Below are 16,610 nucleotides of genomic sequence, written 5' to 3'. Positions count from 1 at the left end.
AGCATGGAGGGTCATTGTAAGGTGATCGTTCATGAGAGAAGCTTATGTAAATTTTCTTTGTTTTACATTAATAAATTGCCTGAAGTGGTCGCATTGGCTCAGGTCCTGGATTGTTTCGCTCTTTGAAGGTTTTAACCACATCAAGAATACTAGTCCATTGATCTGTGATCTGTTTGTGAGCGATGTCCTTTGGTGTTCTATCTAAGGAACTTAGCTTGTAAATTCCTACAATGAAATTAAGTTGCAGTTGTAGGTTTGGATCGAGGAAAATTCGGCTACAGTCGCTAGGTTGATAGGGTGTTCCTACGACTGGAGAGCTATACCGGCACTATCTGTCACTAGGTCCCTATGGCTATGACCTAAACTATTGTTTACCATTGACCGCAGACTTGGATCAGTTTTGGAGACTTTGACTTTGATCAGATATGCCTATTGGACTCATCTCTTGGATATTGTTTGGTTCATTTTCTTGGATAGTCAAAGGATTGGCTTTGACTCTTGATTGATGAATTGGAACATTGTACTCTCTCTGTTGAACATTTTATGAAAATCTAATAAGAAGAAAAATTTGACAGGATTTCCCCCCTTGTGGGGTTTTTCCCTCTCTTTGACCAATCCTGGTATCTCTTGTTATTGTCCTTGATTGTCTTCTACTGTACATTGCATTTACTGTTCTATCTACAATTGTTATTTATTACTAGAAGATTGAGTTGATTGCTAATTAAAGTTAAGAAATGGGCTAAAGTGATTGTCACAGCATAGAACAGTGGAAAATTAACACAAAAAACAAGATTTTACAGGTGATGGCTAACTATGTGAGGATGAAACTTAAGAGGAAGGTGATTACCGGTTTTTCACATACAATTCCCAAGTTCGCTTGGCCAAAATCAAGTGATGGTGTCGGGATTCTGATTAGCACCCAAAAATATAAGAATGTGACGGTGGATAAGGACGTACTGTCGTCATTGAAGGCAATATTGTTAGGCTGAGAGAACTCCTGGACAAAGTGGTTGTGTCAGGTTTGGCTCCGGTGATAGTGTCCTATTGAGAAGGCAATTAGATTTTCCTCTGATAAGATCAAATCATATTATCAAGTGAATATTCAATACATTTGACTACTGGAACTAGTAATTTACACACCTCTTTTGACATATAAATTCCCCTTTAGCATGGCGAGAAGTGAGAGCGTGAACATCCAACATGTTCCAAATAAATAAAAATTGGCAGAGAAAAACTACAAACGACGATCTGTCTAATTTGCGTCCTTCAAGTGGAGTACCCTCCTATCTACGTCCTTCAAGGTGCAGATTGATGCACCCAATGAACAAACCTCAACTCATGAATCTTTCATTGACAAAGTTATATTCAATATTGTTCAAACTTTTCCAAGCATTAAATGTTTGATAGCTTATAGCATATCTGAACAATCACAACAAATTTACTTTATACTAGCAAATAGTCAGAAAATTTTTAGATTACCTTTACAAGTGCCAGCAACTTCATCAAAATTAATTTGCAGAGCTGACCTTTATTAAAGAGATCGATAGGCATATCTATAGCACTAAAGAGATTGCTCTTTTCTTTCCCTGACATGTTGCAATTCGCATAGATCAATCCATATAATTGAATTCAAGAAGGAAAGAGGCATACCATGGGTTTGATATCATGCTAAGAATTGGAGGAAGTGAGACAAGACAAGTAGATGGCAAAAAAGGCCTTAGGTCATTCTCTTAACTATTGTATTGATCTCAAGATATGAATTCATACTACATCAATTGGACCATTCTAGATCTAGATCTCACTTACAACTCATCAACAGTGTTGACCACACTTTGTCAACAATTCAAGGAAGAAGGATACAAAAAAGTGAAGAAAATTTTTCAAAGTTCAAAGTCATCAGCCAACGTTATTATATCATTGCAAACCCAATTTTTGCAAATTTTATTGTAAATGATGTTAGTATGACCGTTTATTTATGTAACGACACCTAGGTAAGCCTCTGATTTTGGCAAAGAATTTCATCTTAAGAAGTTTTTTAACCTCACCGAATTATGTGTTTCTAAACACAAATAATCAGTTGAGTTTTTTTTCCAGCTTAAACCCCAAAGCTAGGGTGGAATTCTTTGACAAAGTCTTAAGTGAGTCCTAGTGTTATATCGAATCTTTGTAAAAGTGTGTTTGGGAATAATTTAAGCACATTTGGCTAAATTATTTTATTACAAACATAATTGGTCTATACTAGATCATATTGTGTCGCAAAATTGGGTAAATTGTTGAGGGTATGAGTCTAAATGTGTTTTCCCCTTTCAAGGGTTGATATTGTAATAATTTGATGTAAAAAATATTTTAGTGCATGGTCCCTCATATTTAGACACCATGGCTAGAATATTTGAAGGTGGAAAAATTTATTAATCCCCTCTAGTGTCAATCAATCAATTTTTCTAGATAATTAAATTAAAATCCTAAGCCAAAAAATTAATTAATTTAAAGTCAAAAATAATTATAAAGAAATTAATTTCTCTCCAAATGGAAAATAATCAAAAATTCGTGGGTCAAAGAGAAGTCAATTTTGGAGGTCCTCCACCAAGGAAAAAATGGATATTTTAAGAAAATTTGGGCCCTTGGACCTTGGTGGTCAAGTCAAAGTCAAATTTTTGAGGAAATTTATCCAAAATATTAATTTTTGGATTAATTAAAAATGGGTTTTAAGAAAATTTCGAATTTTTCCTCAAAATTAAAGATTCGATGGTGGAGATTACAAGATGATCGAGCTATTTTCAGCGGTCAAGATTATTTTGACGAGGATCAAGCTAACTAACCATTATTTTTCCACTTGAAGGGGTTTCTCTATATAAAGAAGTCACTTTGCTTCTATTGGATATCTTTGCATGATGTAATTCTTGAACGCTGGTATTGAGTTGTTGCACTGCTCGGAACATTTTGTATCATAATAAAAAGACTTCGGGGTTCAGTTCATGGTGTTTTTCTTTCGTTGATCTGTGGTTTGTGTTAGCTATGTGTGATCCTATATTGTGTTGAATATCACTAAATAATTGTTATTTCATTTGTCGGTGATAAGAACATTCTATTGTTACATGCTATCTTAGGTGATCTGATTCACCATACAATCTAACAATTTTCTTTGAAAATAATATAGAGATTTACAGGTACGCTAAACATTGGGATCCAAGTTCACAGACTGTGGGGAAAAAATGACTATGTTTGGGCTCTAAGATTTCTTTATGGTACTTGATTTTGCAGGAGGGTTTTGGCCAATATTTGATTTTCGAAATTTATTCATCGATTGTTATTTATCCAAAATTATTTCTGCAAAAAAATTTAACTTTATATATTTGTAAATTATTTCTTAGGGTTCTATATTATTTTTGGGGGGTTTTACATTATATCTACATATATATATATATATATATATATATATATATATATATGGATTTGGGCATTCTTTTATTCATTTGTGCAGATAGATTTCAAAATTGCTCAAAAGATTTTGTTGGGTTTTTTGAGGCAGATCTAGGCCTGGGAAGGCAAGATCTAGCCTCCAAGTTCACTATCCAACTTGAGAAGGAAGTCGTCCAGCTTTTTTGCAGTGGATTTGTGGAGCATTTTTTGTTTGCAGGTTGCAAAAAAAAATTTAAGCCCTAAGGTCTAGTCACTTTCCTTCTCTGGCCTAACCGTGAGGGACCTAAGAGCCTCCTAGGGCCCTCCGCCCTCCCTTTTCCCTAGGCCGCAAGCCCTTGAGCACTAGTCATGGCCATCGGTTTCCCTTTACCCTAGCCGTCAGCCCTTCTAGGGCTTCTTTTCCCCCTCGACCCCCCTCTAGGCCTGTCGTCCAGCCTCAAAACGACCTCAACCTTCCTCCTTCCTCCTTGTCGTGGCCTCGAAGAGGCCTTTCTCCCTCTCAACCCTCCATTTGGCCTTAGCCGCAGCCCCCAAGGAGATTTTCCCTTAGTTGTAGGCCCTCTAGGACTTCTTCCTATCCCTGCTCAGCCTCTAAGGGTTTGACGTTAGCTCTTGTGGGCTCATCTCTGCTCATGCATCCCTTTTCCGGCCTCATTTGTCCTCTCTTTGCCATTATTTGGCCTTTAGCTTTGTATTGTGCCTCTTCTAACCCCAGTCTTGGGGTTTTCCTAGCCTTGAAGCCTTGCCCTAGCCTTGTATTCAGTCATCTCTTAATTTGATATTGTTTAAGTGGGCTAAAATTTTGTTTTTGCAACAATTTTAGAGCTAATTTGGTGGTTGCAGGTAGCCAAGCTCATCAGAAATCAAACTAGCCTTCAACTAGGCCTTTGGGCCTCTTGGTTTCCCTCTCTTCCTATCATTATCCTCTCTGTTTTGCTACAGCCATTTTATGCAGTCATATAACTCTAATAAATCCATTAATATTGACCAAAGCTCATCTAATAATCACTCAACTTGATTAGCTAATTGTTGGAGCTTATTTGGCATTAATAATTTGGCGCCTTATTGGTTTATAAAGGACTGAATCATTAATTTTCTGAGTTATTTCAAGTCTGATATATGTTATTTTGAGGTCTGATCTGAACATTAAAAGTCTAATCTATAGCTTCTAAGCAGTCTTATAATCAACCGGAAATCATTGGATAGCTTAATGTGTTGATTTTCTAGCTTATCCTTGACATCTTGCATCATTTCTTGACTACTGATATAAAATTGCAGACCTCTGAAAACAAGGTTGCAGTGGTGATAAATCACTCATAAGTCTCTAAAATTGGCTAAGGAACTTTTATATTCATAATCATAGTGGTTGAAGTGACTTGGACTTAAAATTTGGTCAAAAGAGTTGTTGGCATCTTGTTGTCTTTTAGCCTTTTCCACTTAAGTGCTCTAATTGGATTGGTAATTGTTAATGAGATTAATTAATTGCTTTAAGTTAAAGATCTTGTTTCTCATTGCTATTGTCATTAGATACATTACTCATTATTGATAATTCTTGTGAACTTGTAGTCTAATTTCACTTTTGAAGCACATAATCAAGTCTAATCAAAGTTGTGATTAGTGATCTAATTGCATCCATAAGAAATCTAAATTTCTATCTTGTGTATCTATTTGGCATATTAGTGATTTGTTGGTTATAATCTTGAAGATTGCTAATTGTCTTAAGAAGAATTGATCTTGTCTTGTTTATCTCTTGGGCTATTAGCTATTGGTAGTCCTGGCAACATTTTTTGGCACCGTTTAGTTTGAGCACTTCCTCTTGTGGTTGAGATTGTCATTCATTTATTGTTTAAATACCTTATTGTTCATAATTGAAAATAATTATAATCAAGCACTTAAAAAAATTTAATAATCTCACCTTAAGAGCACTCAAATCTTGCACTTGCATCTTAGGATTAACTTCTTGCATTAATTAATTTACCACCAAGCATAAGCTTGGTCGATAGAGATATAAGCCCACCTTTCTCATCTAGCTTGAAGAGTTTAGCACCTCTTTAGTGGTTAACACGGTGACCTTGCAATCGTCAGAGCCACAGAATCTGCAGCACCAGAGGCATCGGGTGGTTAGAACCTAAGGGGAGGTATCATTAATCAAGCCTTAGCTTGCTTCCCCTTGGCTTCTCTCTCACAACCTACTCTAGAGACTAGCTTCAAAACAGTTAAGAGGAAGGATATACCTAGAGTAGGCATATAACTTAAAATAAACCAAGACTCTGCATCTCACCTAGATTATAGGATTTGCATTTCATTTAGGATAGTGAAGCATCCTTAAGCAACAATTCATCCGGTAACTTGGTAAATAATTTGTCTTAAGCAAGTAATTGACTCCATTCAAGGCATTGGTCTTCCACAATAATCAAATCAAATCATTTAACTTGCTAATTCAAACAAGTTTCTAGGCCATTCAGTTGTGTCTCCCAAACTTGTTGCTTGCCAACAAGTCTCTCATCTTCACATTTCATAGGGACTACCACCCATAGCTTGTTGTAGGGAGAGAGCTAGAATGGAGAGGGCGGGGATCAGAATGGCAACACTCGCCCTGGGCATTGTTGCATCTTGCCTGTACAATTTGGGCGAGAAGTAGATCATGACAACTCATATCTATGTGGTCTCGGATTTTGTGATTGTCTAAGGACTCACAGTCTAACATTATGCATTAATACATGAATGATGGGAATCTAAAAGAGAAAACTAAGGGACATGGGACATTAGAACATGACTTAGGGACATGTGCAGAGACCCTCCAAATTTGAGGGACCATCATAGTGACACTGTCTAGGTCCCCAACATAGGGGAACATGTCCCAATTATTAATTATATGAAAAATATAAAAATTCCAAAATATGAAAAATAGTAGAGTTTTTTTAGTATGCATAATCAATCACAAACTTGAAAACTATTATGAATACTACACTAGAACAATTTCAAGCACCCAATCAAACGAGAAAAAAACGTTGTAGCTCCAATTGTCCACCAAAAGAATGCTTATTGAGCCTTGGTTGCATGTGGAATATGGTAAAACATTGCTGTTGTCCACCCCTATTTGCCTCTGAAAGCTTGTTGTACACAAAAATCAGTCTTCAACCTCCTTCATATGCTGCCACTACTGAGCTGTTAGTGAAAGATGAATAAAATGAGGATTAGGGTGACTTAGTAGGGGAGAAACAGGGTTTGGGAGAAGCCACCACCTTTTCTTTCATTTAGTAGAAGAGTAAAATGGAATTTTTTATTTTAGTTTAATTACCTTTTTTCGGTTTTGTCAAGCCTGCAGGTTGCTTTTCGAGGGATCGCCCTATGTTATTGGGGTACTCCTGAAGTCCAAATGCTTGGGGACATCAAGACACAAGTACCAGGGACATCCTAGTTCAGTAGGGCATGTCACTTGCCATCCCCTGAATACCAGGAACAGCAAGGAACGTCCCTGAGGGTGATCCCACACTCGAGGAGTATGAAGAGCATGAAGGATGCATCCCGGTGAAGCCCACCACATAAGAGAAGAATTAATGGGGATGCATCCCGGTGAAGCCCACCACATAAGAGAAGAATTAATGGGGATGCATCCTGGTGGATTGCTGAGAAGAACGCCCTATTTCTCAGCCAATTACCATGATTTGTTAATAAAAAAAAACTCCACATAAGGCAACAAACTAGTTTTTGCATCAATTAAGGTAATGCCCCTAGAACTAATACCAAAAGACATATTCCTTTCACACATATGCGATCGAAGCTAATTATCATCAACAAAATAATATTGCGCTGTTCTTATGCTAACTTTTCCAAAAACAGATAAAAATAGACACCATTGATATTGTTTAGCTGAGGACAAGTTAGCTGCAAGAATTCAGTCATTAAAGACCAAAGCTTATTGTAAACTTATTTATACCTGTCCAACAGCCTTTGATGGTCTGTGGTTGCTTCATCCATGGTAGGAATGTCTCCATTAATCCTAGGAATATGCTGCCAATCACCATTAACTCACTCAGTCCAAAGTTATGCCCAGGAAAATATCACAAACTTTCATTGATTTAACAAACATTACAAGTAAAATAAAACATCTCGAAAATTTCAAGGATCCATGCTTACAAGGTTATTTAAAGTAGTAAATATACAATAAATCGACAATTAGCCTCAAGGAAATGCAAAATGGAAATATAATGCCATCATAGTAGTTATCTTGATAAGGATAACTGGGGTAAAACCGTAAAACCAAATAACCAACTTTATGATCATAAATATTATTTTCTGTTGCTCTTAACATGTTCTCTATTAAACATCAGTTTGGCATTTCCTATTTTTAGGGATTTTCTATTTTTAACTGCTCCTTTTATAAAATAGAGTTGACTACTGATTAATCATCAATGAGCTAATTGCATTTAAATAAGTTCAGCACTTGGCATTTCTTGGTGCATGTTCACCACATAGAGGATCATGGTCAGCATGTGATTGGCATATTGACACCACAAGATTTGTGCCTCGCGTATGTTGGCATCTGTCTCCCTATTCTTGGTAGATGTGAGGCACATTGCTTGCAGAGTTACACAGAGAAGAGTACTTGGTGTGTGTTGGCCTATGACATTGTTACTGCAAAATATAGCACCTTAGTGCAAAGCTCACTAAGGAACCTAGATTGAGCACAACAATGGGAGAGTTACCACTATCACCTCAACAACTACTCCCCTCGTTTCTGCGGTTGGATACAATCCCCACAAGGGATACTTAGTAGATTTTAAGGATCAAGTAACCCAATTAGACTTAGGCTAAATGTCCCCTAACAGTTCTACAAAAGATTCACCCAAAAACAAGTGTGCAACAATTAGGATTTCATGTGATTTATAGTGTAATTCAAAGAGAGTGAATTCAAAGGTTCCTATGGCTCAATCTAGAAGTCTTAGTTGGACCAGTAGAGCCTCAAATAGGCTCCCAAACACATGCAATCAAGAAAATATACTTCGTTGTTATAAACTAGGGTTTTAATTAGCAATTTACAGAATGGAAATATTCTATAACAGCAATAAAAATAAGCTCCAGAATCTATGATAAAGAAGTGTAAAATTAGGGCTAAATAATGAGTAAACAAGAGAATAAATCATGGTAATTTTCTATGATAGAAAACACATATAACAGCAAAATGAACCCCAGACATCAACCCTAGTTTGTGGCTAAAAAAGCAAGTAAAATGATGTTTTTACTTTTCCAAAGAAATACATACAAGTCCTAACCCCAGGAAAATAATATATGAGGCAAAGAATGCTAAGAATAAACAATTTTGTTGTCAAACAAATAAAAGGAAAATATTTAGGGTTTTAAAATATTGGCACGAGAGATGAGACAAGTGTCTTTCTCAATCAAGGGCTAATGGAATCTAGGAGTAAAACTCTATGGATGAAAAGAGATAGTTGTAGATTCAAAGAAATTGAAGAAAACCTGTGTTCCTCAAATATTTAAACCTAGAGTCCTATCTTCTTTGGAGATTGAAAGGGAAGGAGATAAACCTAGGTCACCTCAGGAGAAACTTGCACAAGGAGATTTTCGTGCCATAAACATCAACAAACTCTTGGTGATAATTTCATTAAACCCTAATTCATCAACAAGAACAATATGGAAGAAGATAACTTACATTAAAATGGCACATATCATCAAAGAATCACCAATAATCATCCAAGAGAGTGAACCATCCATGAAAAACCCTCCAACAGAAATTCGATACCATGTGCTCCATAGCACACAACAAAGAACAACTAACATACTAGAGCCAATTATCTCCATGTGTGACCATGAATCAAAAAAAAAATGAATCAACCTCTTATTTATAGAAGCCTAGGTAGTTCACTTCCGTTTAATTTGGATTTAAGAAGCCCTAAAATACAAGTAATCCATCATACAATTGACTAAGTCACTAAGCCAACCACAAAAATAGCCAAAATTGAGGGGCCGAAATTGCAGTGTTGAAGCTAGGTCAAAATTCTAAGTTGCTGGGGGCTGAAATTCTACATTATTGCTGGGTTATAGCTGTTGGACAAGAAGAGATTATTGAGGGTTGTTGAATTATATTGAAAGGCTGACTTGGTAGAGGAGGAAGGTCTTTGGGTCTAGGGCCTTGGTCTATCTCAACTTGAATTTGATAGTGGAAGAGTTTGACTGGGTTTTTCCCTATATAGGGGTTTTAGCCCTGACAAAGTGCATACATCTGGTGTCTTCGATCTTTGTGTTTTGATTTTGATAATTGCTTGATGAAACAAAAATAAATGAAGAATATAAGAAAGTTAATAAGAACCCAAAGATATCACAAGCAATTATCAACATAAGAAATCTTTCTGCCTTTTTGTTTTCTAACATGGTATCAGAGCTAATGTGAAGGAGGAGGAAGAAGGCATATTGAAAATGTATTGAAAAAAGGGGATCAAATAAAGGTCATTAAGGAAAAAGATTATATAAGAAGAGAATCCTACTATCTATAGGAACTATGTCAACTTCAATGAAGGGAGAAAACAAACTAGAAGGAGCCTCCAACTACAGGGCATGGAAAAAGAGGATAGATCTTATCCTCGAAAAGCACAAAGTTTTGAATCTTGTTCAAGGAAAAGTCAAGAAGCCTACTGATGAAGCAAAGAAAGAGAAGTTCAGAGAAACTGAAATCTTGGCCATGAACCTAATAGTGGATGGAGTAAAGGACAACCTAATTCCATACATATCCAACATAGATTCCACTCAAGAAATGTATGAGGCTCTCTCCAAATTATTCACCATCAAGAACATTGGTCAAATAGCAAGCCTCAAGAATGAATTAAGAACTATTAAGATGATGAAAGAAGAAATTGTATCATCCTACTTTATAAGGACATCTAGAATCGGAGATGAACTCCAAGCAATAGATGAAGTTGTACTAAAAAAAGAGCTTGTAATTACTACCCTTCCACAACTAACAAAATCTTGAAGTGCTTTTGCATCAAGAATTAACAGTTGGAAGGATAGTCCAACATTTGAACAAATGTCGAATGCATGCAATCAAGAAGAAGCTTGACTATTATTAGTAAACAATAAGAAGGAAGATGAAGAAGAAAATACCTCTAATGTCTATTCTGCTCATCACAAGAAAAAGAGAACCTTCAAAAAGTTCAAAGGACCAGAGAAGAAAGTTGACCTATCCAAAATTGAATGTTACAATTGTCATAAGATGGGTCATTACAAGAATCAATGTAATGAGAATCCAAGGAATAAGAAGAGAGATAGGGAACAAGCAAATATGACTGATGAAGCTCCACCTAAGTAGAACAAGATTGAGGAATCATAAGTCAAGGACTTATACTACTAAATCCTCTCTTACATATCCTTCTCAGTGTTGTATTGTTTTCCTTTATGTTTTAATTTCTAGAGTTTGTAGGTCTAACATGTCTTGTTAGAACATTTTTGAATTATTTTGATAAAGTCGTAGGTATACCTCAAAATTGGATTAAGAGGGAGCCTCCACAAGTTTTACCAAAAACATAAGTATTTTGTTCTTTGTTTCATGTTTGGCTTCCTCCTCACATCAAGATTTGTTTGTATTGTATGCTAATAACCTTTTTCTTTATATTTTCCTTGGTTTAGGAAAGCTTGCTAAATGCTCAAAAATTATGGATGAGGCTTGAAAGGATAAACTTTAAGCATGGAAGAAGTTTTGTTGCAAAGGAAGCCCTTCAAGAATTGATGTCCTACAAGGTTTGTTAAAGGAAAATTCGAGGTATGTCTTAAACTACAAGTTGTGTTACAAAGTTCTCTTCATAGAAAATGTATGTTCATTATGTTTTCAAATTTGCTTTACATTACTAATATCGCTATGTCTAGGGTTTTGAATCTTAAAGATTCTTGTTAGGGTGATTAATCATTAGGTTAAATCTACCATCGTCATTATATCATTTTGATCATTCTTGTGAAACCCTAACCTTTAGGGTTCACTATAAAACCCTAGCCTCTTGTTGCTAAGGGTATGTCAATATTAATTATGAAACTCTAGTCTACTTAAGGTTGTTGATGAAGTCTAGAAATCCTATTCTTTTGATGTTTAGATTTTTGGTATTTTTATGATAGAAATCCTAGTTCTTTAAGGTTTGTTGTTAATGTCTGAGTTATGTATTGAAACCCTAGATCTTTAGGGTTTGGTGAATTAGGGTTTATGACCAAAACCCCTGTAATATTTACAGTAAGATCCTAAGAATGAAACCCTAGGAATATATCCATCCGATCGAAACCCTAGCCTGGAGAATATTGTTGTATATCTAACTTTGATGTATTGATATTTGTATTGATGAGAAATGCTAGTGCATGAAATCCTAGATATGTATATGCAAGTATGCTAACCTAATTGTTGATACTCATGTTTTAGTTTGTGAATTCTAGGGTTTGTAACAAAGCCCTAGTAGAGATTGATATTCTAGGATATGATGATATTGTTTTCATTTAGTTTTGATGATAAAATCTAGGTAGAGTCTGACATGTAATTTTAAAAGTATATTGTTGAAACCTTAGATGTATAGTAGGATTGTTATTTGATTGAATTGTTGATATCTAAGGCTTTGTGTCTCAAAGATGGAGTCTAGGGTTTATGACAAAACTCTAGCAAAAGGTTGAAGTCTAGTATGTAAAAAGATGTGTCTCTTGTTGATTATGAACCTAACTAGGTTTAAGTGTTTGATGTCTAAAGTCTAAATGCTTCCATTATAATAACATGATTTTGATATAGCTAACTTCATACTTTTGTATGTTTGTATTTGGTTGTACTTGCTATTAAAGTTTTGCAGGTACATAATCTTCAAGATGATGAAGATGCTCGTATGATGATAATAAGCATGATGAAGGAACTTATATGAACGATGATGATCAAGATGACCTTGATGTCGTAAGAAGGAATGAAGTCGTGAAAGGTTCTCTGATGGTATAGAGGAAGAAACTGGTTGATCTCCCTAAGTTAATAGGGAGACTGGATAGAAGAAAGGGTATATCTCCCTAGTTGAGAGGGAGGGCATATTATGACAGCGAATACCTTGAAGTAAGAAAACGTACTATAGATGAATGTTTATGTTTCATAAAGTTGCAAACAAAAGACTTGAGAAGATTTAAGGATGTATATGGTGCTACTAAATAAATGAAAGAAGAAGAAAGCTTCCGATAAATTATAACTTGATGATGAAAGTAGCATCCGAATTATTGAGGACCTTGAAGGTTTGTGTTTACTTACATTTGAAATTTTATTGTCGATTGGGGTTTGTGTTTGTACAGGTAAATCTCTCCATAAAAAGGTTGAACACTCTGGAAGCATGCTTGGACAAATGGATATATCTGATTTAGTTGATAGGGAGAGATGAAGCATCTTATGGCAAGATGCTTGGGAGGACATCTGGTCGGCCTATGTGTTGATGTCTAGATCCCGAAGGTGTTGATCATGGAGCTCCGACCTTGGATACCCACCTAGATCCCTGGGTTGGTGATAGAGCTTAAAAGCCTGATGGTACCTAGAGTGGCTAAAGCTTGAGTCCCCTTAGTCCCACCCGGATAGAATACCCTGGTCAGGTATCTAGTCTGCAACACTGAGTGTGCTATGACTCTTCATAGAGCATATCATTTTGAGATCTTCCATGTACCTCTATATATATGTAATTATGAATACCTCCCCAGTTAAGAGGGAGTGTTGAACAATGTCACTAGTGTCGGTCTTCATAATTATATTTGTGTCATGATGTAATGTATTTGTCAAAATAAAAGAAAAAGGAATTTTATTATTAAATAAATTGACTTATTATTGGGTTTCATGCTTGGGTCAATTGTTTTTAGGTCAAAGCCTCCATTGAAGGCTTCTAGGGTTTATGTCAAGTATCCTTGTCCATGTCATAATGTAAAAGACCCTTCTTGGGTTCTGTTTGTATTTGGGCTTTTGATATGGATTATGGAGTGACCTGGAAGGAGGGGTTATGATCATGGTCTTGTTCCCTCACCCTAAATGGGGGGTTAATCTTCGACCTTATTCCAGTGGAACCTCCCCTAATTTCCCAATTGGTATAGGAGGGGCACTACTCGAAAACCCTTGATTAAGATAGCATGTTCCATTTATCCCTATTCCATACTCACCACTTTCCATCTTACATTACAAGCCCTTATTCCACCTCCATTCTTTTGGTTCAAATTGGTTCTCTGGGATTGGCACCCATACATCCACATACATAGGTAGGGCCTGAAACTTTGCCCTGGGAGGTTGATACAGCGAAAAGAAAAGAAAGAATACCCAAATGCAAAACATGGTCGGGACATACACATTAACATGTGGGCAAAAGCTTATCAAGAGCTCTACCTCACTGTTATGGCCACCACTTGATTCTTGAGCACCATATTGATCCTATACATCATGAAAGGAACCCTTGCATGTCCCAACCGCAATAGGCAATGAGTTGCCTCATCATTAAGGGGTAATACAACTATTATATATCATACAAAGCAAGTTCTAACCCTTTAAGCTACAAGCAGTAATAGAAAGAAAAATCAAGAAAAAGTAAAAGGTGCACAAAAGGGGTGGAATAACAAAGGCCGGGTTGGTAAATCACGCATCCACAATTTCTCCCTCCTCACATCTATACACTCAAGATGTGGATCTCCATCATGTTGGTCCCTTTGACCATGGCACTTGGCCATGAAGTCTTCTCCCCTTCATTGCCATCATTGTTCACATAACACCCATTGATTGAAGGGTGGACTGAGGAAATGTTACTTCCCCTTGGAGGTTGGAAACACCTAATAGGGTTGTCCTTTAGCCACTCCTACCTAGGGAGGAAACACCATTGCGAGTTCAAAGCCTCAATTTTGGAAGGGAAGCCTTATTTGAAGTGTCAAATAGTCCTTTACATTCAAGTTTGGTTCACTTAGATGCAAAAATTATTATTGTACCTGATGACTGGTTGTTTGCACTAGACTTTATGTTGTGATTGTCAGGTGGTTCCATAGCCATGACCTGGGCACCTCACCCACAGGTACCCAGGCCTCCAGAGAAGCATATTGACACCCACAGGTGAAGCGTTGAGAGCCATGGGACTCCAAGCAGCAGCAAAGCATCACACACACCATTTTGGCTCCTTGCCATACATTTGATGACCTTTTGGGATGATGCACATGGACCCAACATGCCCCTAGTCGGTCGTCGCACTTTGTGAGCGATGACAGCTGATCCAAGGCCCAAAGAAGGATGGTCTCAACCCTTAAGACATGGGAGGGCTAGCACCACCTTGGAAGCTCTCAACATTGTAGCAGAGACTGACAAAAAGACCATTTGGAGACTCATCAGACCACCTTTGGTGCCCCAAGTTGAATTTTGGGGCCCACAAAGGAGTATTGACAAAGACCTGAGGGCCAACCCTCAAGAGATGATTTTTAGAGGCTTCTACACCTTGATTGGCACTCAAAAGGCTCAACGCATGCCACATTGAGCTCCCTTGATGGATGACGGTCGCTATTTCAACTCTATGGCTCACATGTGTGGGATATTTCTCATGTTTTATGTCTTGGCTAGTGGGTCGGCTTGTAACCCAATTCATCATTGTGATTTTACTTGAGATTTGGGGACTTCGTTGTCACTTAGTCTAGTGCTTGCCTTGTAGGGTACCACTCCCCAAGGCCTGACAGATTTTGCGACAACAAGTACCATTGCAACCCCTCATTTGCACGTGTTTGATTTGTAATATTTCTTGTCACACACTCTTGTAAATTCTTCATGTACCTATCTAAGCCCTTAGAAACTGTGTAATATTTTGTCCCATTTTCCATCATGTTGTTTAAAATCCTACCTCTTAGATTCTTGTGAATTGCATTAGATGGTCAAAATTTATAGGGATTGTCTCAGACAAGAATCAATTGTTTGCAGAAGCATTTTGTTGTCACATATGAGATGTGCTTCAATCCACTTAGCCATATAATTATTAACTACTCAAAGTTTCTTGGTTTGGACTACTATTGTGCAACTAATCAAACATGGAAACACAACATTTCTAAAAGAAATTGTAGAACTCCTTGATTGCAGGGAGGGAAATCATGCCTGGAAAGATCTCCAATTGTAGACATGAGCGAACCATGAGCAAACAATGGAGGAACCTGTTGAAATTTGATGACTAAAAAAAAGTTTCCTACACTCCCAACCCAATTTTAATTTCACCTTATCAATCCCATTTAGTTAAATACCCTTTCCCATAAACATACATTCAACATATAGAATTCTGGAAATGAAATTTTCAGATTAAAACACATGGGACTGTCAACACATGTTGAAAATAAATATGGGCATAACCAGACTAGCAACACACATAAAAATACACAGATTTTTGGTCAACTTAGACCCAGGCAAAACCCCTTCAATCTTCTCCTGGGAAAACTTGCTAGAGAGCTCTTCAAATTTATTTATCTTTCAAGTTCAGGAAAAATACATTTGCAGACAAAACAAAACAGCAAAATACAACTTATCTCTTCAGCCCAAAACTCCTTGAAAACCGTTCCCACTTTACCTCGATTTATGTGCCCACCTGAAGTTGAAAATATATATTGTACGAATACGACTGTATAGACTGCACTGTATGGACTATTTTTTTCAAAAACTTCTTTCAAACAGCGTGCAGCTCACAGCATTCAATGTTGTTCGTATTGTACCTTCTGTTGTCTTCTATGCCTTGATTTCCATGCCCATCTTTGCCTAGAAATCACTCCTTCAGCTTGCTGCAACAAATTTCTCCTTCAGAACTTTTCTCCAGCTCTCAACCTCCTTTCTCCAATCTGTTCATGAAGAATGAATGCAGTCTCTCTTTTCTTTTCCCCCTTTTGTTTCCCTAAATGACTTTTGGGCAACCCTAAGATCTAATGGCTCAGATTCATTTAGATCAAGGGATGAGAATAAATGTGCATTTAATTCTCACTTTCTATTTTTTAACTCACCCATTAAATAAAATACCCACATTGTACTTTATGTCTAAAGTCACTTTTCACTTTATAATTTAACATTGACTTTACCACTTATAAAGTCACACTTAAGAAAAGAATTATTTTGGACATTTTTCCCTAAGTAGAGACTAACCCATGGGAAACCACTTGTCCAAGGTAAATTAAAAATCAACACTCCCTCTTACCGA

The 16,610-nt window shown here is 36.7% G+C and overlaps 1 protein-coding gene across 3 annotated transcripts in view; it reads right to left on the bottom strand.

Annotated features, from left to right (window-relative positions):
- LOC149154221 (OVARIAN TUMOR DOMAIN-containing deubiquitinating enzyme 12-like) overlaps nt 1-16,610 on the bottom strand; it is a 260,615-nt gene that overhangs the window by 180,486 nt on the left and 63,519 nt on the right. For all 3 annotated transcript variants that reach the window (XM_089438168.1, XM_089438170.1, XM_089438167.1), the window contains one exon: nt 7,361-7,434. In XM_089438168.1, coding sequence (XP_089294294.1) covers nt 7,361-7,434 — 74 coding nt within the window. The remainder of the gene's footprint in view (nt 1-7,360; nt 7,435-16,610) is intronic.

Source organism: Pinus tabuliformis, chromosome 9, assembly GCF_031772625.1.
Source record: "Pinus tabuliformis cultivar Carrire ecotype Pingquan chromosome 9, CPIR1, whole genome shotgun sequence".
In the NCBI taxonomy this organism is placed as follows: Eukaryota; Viridiplantae; Streptophyta; class Pinopsida; order Pinales; family Pinaceae; genus Pinus; species Pinus tabuliformis.
Note: the sequence above shows the minus strand (reverse complement) of the source record. Positions and strands in the feature narration are given on the sequence as shown.